Source organism: Etheostoma spectabile, chromosome 8, assembly GCF_008692095.1.
Source record: "Etheostoma spectabile isolate EspeVRDwgs_2016 chromosome 8, UIUC_Espe_1.0, whole genome shotgun sequence".
Classification (NCBI taxonomy): domain Eukaryota; kingdom Metazoa; phylum Chordata; class Actinopteri; order Perciformes; family Percidae; genus Etheostoma; species Etheostoma spectabile.
In genome coordinates, this window is record NC_045740.1 from 26,563,763 (window position 1) to 26,571,350 (window position 7,588).

Genomic DNA, 7,588 nt, shown 5'->3' on the forward strand with positions numbered 1-7,588 from the left:
ACTGGCGCGGGGAGGCTTGGACCCCGTTGAAACTGCGTGCAGTTCTAGTTTTTATTTTGTTTCTGTTGACTTTGAATGAAGTGTAATTTACAATGATAAAATTACTATTTATTCAAATGGAGTCTTGTGGGTTTGGCGATTATGGATACTGGGGATCTTTCTTGTTCCTAGTTCTTGATCCTTTTCATACACATGTTGTTAGACTGAGCATGTCAGTGGTAAAACAAGCACATTCTGTGTACGCAAATTGAAGGTGTGCAATTGCCCAATAATGTAACAGTGTAGCTTGCCTCGCTTAATACCGGACCAATTTCAAAGATTGTTGTTCCCATCCATTACTTACACATAGAAATGTAGTGACATTGGGTCCAGGTAGAAAACACTGACGTTAACTTTTAATGGTATTGGAAAGAATTAAGAGAACCTACTTTCCTTCATCCTGCCCCATCCAGCCACACTGCATCTGGATTCAGGTTGAATGCTGTCATCAGGCAGAGGCAGACATATTGGCTGGACTCGGGCTCCTGTTAAAAAATCACATTTAAGTGACCTAACAAAATGTGATCAGTGCTACAGCAACTATTCAAATTGTCAAAATGGAAACTTACCTAGGCGAATGTGCTGTTCCAACTCTATCAGAGCTATGTCATAGCTCATAGGCAACGCATGATGGTACTTTTCATGGACACAGACAGACTTGATAAGAAAGACCTGCTCCTCTTCATCTTCTATTCTCTGGTCAAACTCTCCAACCACCACTCTCAGACCATTGAGAAACTCTCTTGACAGAGGAAAAAAGTATTAGATTGACAATCAATGGTAATATTTATACAATGAACATACATCAGCATGCTGATCAGGAACAAGCATATGTGAGGTAATGGGGCTACACAAGTAATAACAACAGTACTTTGAGAGGGATGCAAAGCAGTGTGCAGCGGTCATTATCCAGCGATCACTCAGGATTGCCCCTCCACAGAAATGAGAGTCCCTGTTCTTCAAGGAGACCTGAGCAAAGATAAGACACAAGCTTATTCTTGCATTGCCAGACCTATCACCACAGCGCTATGGCGTAAGGTCTGGCTACACCACACGTACATTCTGGGATATTGCTTGTGTTGTCTACCCGTCAAAATTGAAAATCAACACTTCTGTTGATGCTTTTTGTCAATGTTTTTAACTTATACTGTTTTTGTCCCTTTTGTCAACACTACGTAATGCTATCTTGTTAACTTCACAGTTATTTTTGGAATTTATGTTCAATAAACCTTATTTTTCGGAAATTATGCCTAATTTTTGAGCTAGAAAAGTAGAAATTAGAAAATATTTCGACTAAAATGAAAGGAATGGGTGTTGATGGATAATCACAGACTGAAATATGTCAACTTTCTTCAATACTATTTCAAAACCACTTTAATTTGTTTTTCAAATGCTATAAAATTGAATAAGACATCCCAAAATTATTGAAAGTAGAGATTTGTACTTGCCAAAGAGCGTTGTGCAGAATCAATCATGTTATTTTGATAAAATTACAATTGGGTAGTTAAAAACAACATTGATAAAGAAAAACGGGTCAATTTGACCCGAGGACAACATAAGGGATATGAGAGAATATAACGCTCTGGGTTGCTTCCATTTCTTAAAACCTGCTCTACCCACTGACCCAACCCGGCGACACGGTAGCAAGTATTTTTAAATGCCAAAAATCCATGATGGTTGGGGTGGTGGCTGGGTCAAATAACAACTTTTGCAACCTGCAAAAAAAAAAAAAAAAACTGCATATAATATTAAATGAAGTTTACTGTTCACACAATATAATAATGTGGGCTATTTAAATTAGCTGGATACATGGTTAAACATATTTGCTCTTACCAGTGTATTCCTGTGTGTGCCCCACCAACAGGTCCCAAAACGTCCCAGTTAGAGAATTAATGCCGTACAGACATTTTTTTGTAAATCTGACAATCATTCCCCAAATGAACTAAGCAGGCTGACTTGTACGGGCCAAATTGTCTTCAAAACTTGCCATCTTCAGCGTGCAGCTTCAAGTTTGTTGTTGTCTCCCCACTGCGAACAGAGTTTGAGAACGGCAACGCACAGAGAGCGGAAGATGAGGGACATCGGCAATGTCATCCAATGATCCTGGAAATGTACTTACGTTGATCCAGACTAACGCAAGCTTGATAGAAATTCAACATTTATACAGCTAAAAAAGATATGTAACTAATTCTTAATTTGGAGCAACTGTTTTTCTGTCAGTTCAGCAGCAGTGGATATAATTACACTTTACTCCTTAAAACCTCTTTGACAACTAGATGTTTAGTTCCAAAAGCAGAGTGAACCTTCTTTTAAAGAAACCCATACTCAACGCAGCTGATGTAAATAATTACAGACCTGTCTCTCTTCTTCCATTTCTTTCTTTCTTCTAACACTTGAACATGCTGTGGTCATTCAATTTGTTTGCGCCATGCTAGTTTTAAAAATGACTATTTACCAATAACCATGTTACAAGTCAAGCAAACTACAAATCATCAAGGGAACATGATCTAAATTTGTATCCTAAACAACAGAGACATTTATTTTTTATTTTTTTTAAGTCCAGTGTAAATATGTAAGATGATGAGGTGAGATGCCAATAAAATGGTGAAATACATTTATCATGTTTTGATATTATTTATATTAACTGTTCAGCCTTAGTGTCAAAATGGAGCAACTAAGTAATAAACTGCAAACATGCAACTAAATGTGTCTGTTTTGAGTACTTCATGTGACTGTTGAGTATGTAATGTGATAAAAACAGTTATGATTAGGTATGTAGATCACCAACACTTTTCAACGCTCTTTTTTCTGGTGCACAGAAGATAACCAACGTATTTGTCAGGTATTTATGATATTGTACAAAACTCATGCACACCAATTTTTGTTATTTCCGGTGAAATTAGGCGACTGCCTGCTGAATGGGAATAGTCACATGACACGAGTTACATTTAGCAGTCTTTACAGTTAAATTTAGCTAAGAAAGGTTACTGGGAGCCTGGTACAGGGTACTATGAGGTGAAGGTCCTTTCGGGGGCTGTTGCAGTTGAGTTTAGCCGACAAAAAGTGACCGTCATGTCAACGGCATTTACAGAAAACATCACCAAAACAACCAGTTAAGATTAGAAAAAAGATTGTGGTTTGGCTAAATACACCAGTCCCCTTTAGAAGAAGAAATTCTTGTGTTTTCCACAGGACACAAACTTTTGTCCCCTGCTTGAAAGTCCTATGTATTTTGACCTAACCATCTACCCCGACCTCCTCCCTACTAGACGGGTCTAATAAATAAGTGGAATACATATGAATTAAAGAGCTTCCTTATTTTTAGCAATATGTACGAATGGTTTATGAGAAGAGCCTGAAATAACAGATACCAGCAAGATGGTGAGTAGATGAGTAGTAATATAGCCATCAGGGGTGAACAGAAAAAGAAACCAAAATCCAAAACAGAAAATGCAAAGATAAAGATGTCACCGTACAATAATTTGAGCAAAGATGAGCAAAAGCACTGCAGTAAATGACCACTCAGCTAAATAACAACAGAATAATGTTCAAAGAAGAAGGGTAGACCACTGACTAGCCATGGATGTGATCCGTATGTGGCCTCGGCCCCACCAACAATCCTCATAGAGTGAACCATTGGGCTCCACACCTGAGGAATCCCACATTTTGAACCTGAAATACAAGATGAAATCTTCTCAGGCTTTCCACATTCTTCTTGACTCTATAAAAGTATCTATTGCAGGCAAATAAGGTTGTATTTGCCTTACCTTGTTTGGTTTCGATTATATCACTCACCTGTTTGAGCAGCGTTGATGCCAGTGTTAACCAAAAACCAGAGAGAGAGCAGAGTGGCAGTGGTCCTCATTACTAACACACACACACACACATCAAGAATGGGTCATACTGTGGAAACAAGCTGGTTTATAGACACGGCTGTGTGTGAGGGGAGGCTCTATGACATGCTAATAAAGTCTTTCAGTGTGTGGTTGGTGCGTTCAAACGTCTGCAGTGAGCTAGTGAGTGAAAGCGCTGGCACTCTCAAGGTCGACTGTGTGGTGTGTGCAGCTTTGTTCCTACGGAAACACAAACAGCACAGCTGCTGTAAAAGATTCAAAGAGGAGAAACAGTCATAAAATGGACAATAATCCATTGGTTTAGGAGGTAGAGAGGTCGCCTCTACATGTCGAAGTGTCCTTGGCAAAGATACTGAACCCCAAATTACTCCCGCCATCAGGGTGTCAGTGTGCTTGAATGTTTATCTGATGGGCAGGGGCATCTCGTATGTCACTCTCGACCCATAGCATAATTAATGCTTTACTTAGTGCACTTTGAGTAGTTGTTAAGACTAAAACAGCTCTATTTAAATGCAGGCCATTTAGCTGTTACTGATGCATATGTGAACACGTGCTGAGAAAGAGAACATTGAAATTGAAAAACTTATAAAAGTTTGGATTAAACATTGTTTGCCTTATGTATTTGTATTACAGAATACTAGGGCCATTGTAGGAAAAACAATATTACAGAACCAGGAGAGGGGGGACCTATTCTGAGGAAAAAACTTAAATCAACTTTCCATTATTTCTAATCTTTAGTTCTGAACCTGAACAATCTCTATCACATAATGTTGCTCATCACAGTCGCGCACAGGCTACTTGCTACCTATTATGGTTAAAATGTGAAGCTCCAGGCCATCAGTGGCATGGTTCCTTGGAAGAAAAACACACTTTTTCCAACTTTTTCTTGTAAATTTGTGAGTTTTTCTTGTTAATTTACCAATTTAATTAACTTTAGGATTTCCCCGGATCGGTTATTATTAATTTTCTTACCATGGACCTAATAAGCAGTGGCTTCCTTGACTTCTTTAGAAAGGTGGGATTCTTTTTTTTAATTTTTTTTATTCAATTGCAGAGAACAATTTCATTATTGGTGCTTTTTGTTAGGTTTACAGTACTGTTTCATTTAAAGAGCTCATTATGAAAACCTGACCTTTGAGGCAAGGCTTTACAAGATGGGATACAGGAAATGGAACCCTCACCACATTCAGATTAGCATGATTCAGACATGTGGGTGAAGCAGTTAAAAAAAGTCCAAGAAAAGCTGGAGTTTCAATCCTTGGTTTTCAGTCGTTTACAACTATAGTTTGTATTAATGCATGCAACTTTCTTGAAACAAATCTAACCTGATATGAATAAAACGTCCAGAGAGCAGCAGGGGTGGTGATAGAATGTAACTTTTACCCTCTTTACAAATAATGCCTCAGTAAGCGAGCTGCATCTACAAATACCGAGAAGTGGCAGGACAGATATGAGGTGCAGAGGAGTACACAGAGTTCATTCTGCTCTTTCAAAGCCAAAAATAGATAAGCTTCTGCAACTGTGAATCCAGTTGGAGCAAGAAAATGTTGAGTGAGCAGTTATGGATGCTGGTAATTTACGTTTGTGGAGCAATCTATTTTATTTTCACTTGCCTGTGTTCTGATGTTTCCGCACTGCATTGCAGAGGTCACTTCTCGAGTGGGGCTGGTATTGTTGTGCATTTCTTCTTTCAACTATTCAGATCCGTCAGTTATTACAGTGGGTGCTGTACTTCTGGGTTTAATGGTGGAAAGGTTTAACCAAAATTACCAAAACAAAACATGTTTATTCAAAATATTTATTTAGTAGGCAGTAGTTCCAATAAAAGTTGTTAACCATGTCATATCTTTGGATTATCAGTATGTTCCTGTTCTTTTTAATGTAATTGTTAAAGCTTTGGGCACAATAAAAACCCTTTGTATTGTGGATGCAGCAGAAATCTCACAGACAGATATCAGCCTGCCCAGTTGCACATTTTCTATTTTATAACTGATGCATTCAAAGAGCTTGGATATTATTTCATGTAAATGGAATAATGTTTCTTAGATTTTTATCTGTCAAAGCATTTGGTACAAATCCCTTACAGGAATATGCCATCGTTTGTTGAAATAGGGCTCATTCCGGTCCCCCCCAGCTGTAGATAGGTGGACCAATGCCTTTTTTGTCTCCGTGCATGCATTGTTTTAATCCGGTGCAACACCGGCAGCGCCGCCGCTAGTTAGCTTAATGTAGTGAATGGACTCCTCTGCTGCCGGTTAGCATGCTGTGAGTAAAAATGAACCAATAACCTAATTACTGCTTGTGGCCTGCGTATAACCGGAGGGTCACTGGTTCAAGTCCACGTAGGGACCAAAAGTAGTAGTAAAAGAGTGTGGTCTCCGTAAGGACTGGTAGTTGGCAGTTCACCTCATGGGCACTGCCAGGTGCTCTTGTGTGTGTGTGTGTGTGTGTGTGTGTGTGTGTGTGTGTGTGTGTGTGTCACACACAATTTTTGTCGTGGTAACAAAAACAGAGTGTAAATTGTAATTTCCCCACTCAAACTTTTAAAATAAAAAATAATAATAATCAAAAATTATTATTATTGTTACGTAATGGGACGCGTCAATTTCATAGAAGAAGAAACGAAACACGCCGGGAAACGAGAAAGGTGAAAGGACACGCGCCGTAGTCTCTGGGGGACGCACAAGTTGCGTCTCCCAGAGATGCACCAACGACGCTGGGACACGATCCCCGGTCTCCGGGGTGAAAGTTCTGTTATTTGACCCAGCCACCACCCCAACCATCATGGATTTTTGGCATTTAAAAATACTTGCTACTGTGTTGCCGGGTTGGGTCTGTGGGCAGAGCTGGCATATATATACTTTGAGGTTTAGGCCTCGACGTAGAGGTCCAAGGTTCAAATCTGACCTGCGACAATTTCCTGCATGTTTTCTCTCTCTCCACTTTTTCACCTAGCTGTCCTATCAAATAAAGGCGGAAAAAAGCCCCCCCCCCAAAAATACTTGCTACCGTAGTCGTGCTGTGACCACGAAACATGCTTCTCATTTAAATACATTACTTTAAATATTGAGAAAAACATGTCACGGTACACAAATCCATAGATCAGATAAGGTGACCATTTCCCAAACTGCCGTGAGACTGGGTTGGCTTGTTTGTGCGTTTATTGTGTTCCTCTTGCTCATCGTCACTGCAAATGAGGGCAATGTCAGTGTCTCCCAAGTTAAAGAAAGGCAGAGTGGAACAGACTTAATGCTAAAGTGTGGAACTATTTTATATACTGTACATATAAAAGCTATTTAAGATCTGGCTCAGCTCTACAAAACTCTTTGGTATTTCTCATTAGGGATATGTTTGCAGAATGGTGTGGTCCGGTGACAATCGCGTGCAGCAGCTTCACGGCTGAGAAAAGGCCAACAGCAGCGTTCAGCTTTGCAGACAATGAGGACTGCTGCAACAGGTAAAGGCATGGCTGAAAACATGAAGAAGCAACCAGAAAATCTGCTAAGAAAAAACCTACACGTTCAGCAGAAAGAATTTTAAAAAAAGTGACCGCATTGTTGTTGCATAAAAATTACAAGATACCTTTTCTGAAGAGTGCATGTTTTTTTATTCTCTTTGTTTCTTGATTTGACAGGATAAATGTAGTCTCACATTGCCAGACCTTCCTCCACAGCGCTGCAAAGGAGGGTCTGGCT

General features: G+C 39.5%; 1 protein-coding gene across 1 annotated transcript in view; it reads right to left on the reverse strand.

The window, feature by feature from the left end:
* The window catches only part of LOC116693953 (ovochymase-2), a 34,012-nt gene extending 29,936 nt beyond the window's left edge, over positions 1-4,076 (reverse strand). Inside the window, exons 1-5 of the mRNA XM_032523332.1 lie at positions 3,835-4,076; positions 3,614-3,711; positions 911-1,008; positions 609-781; positions 429-524 (exon numbers count right to left, since the gene is read on the reverse strand). Coding sequence (XP_032379223.1) covers positions 429-524; positions 609-781; positions 911-1,008; positions 3,614-3,711; positions 3,835-3,904 — 535 coding nt within the window. The 5' untranslated portion in view covers positions 3,905-4,076. The remainder of the gene's footprint in view (positions 1-428; positions 525-608; positions 782-910; positions 1,009-3,613; positions 3,712-3,834) is intronic.
* Between the last annotated feature and the right edge of the window lie 3,512 nt (positions 4,077-7,588).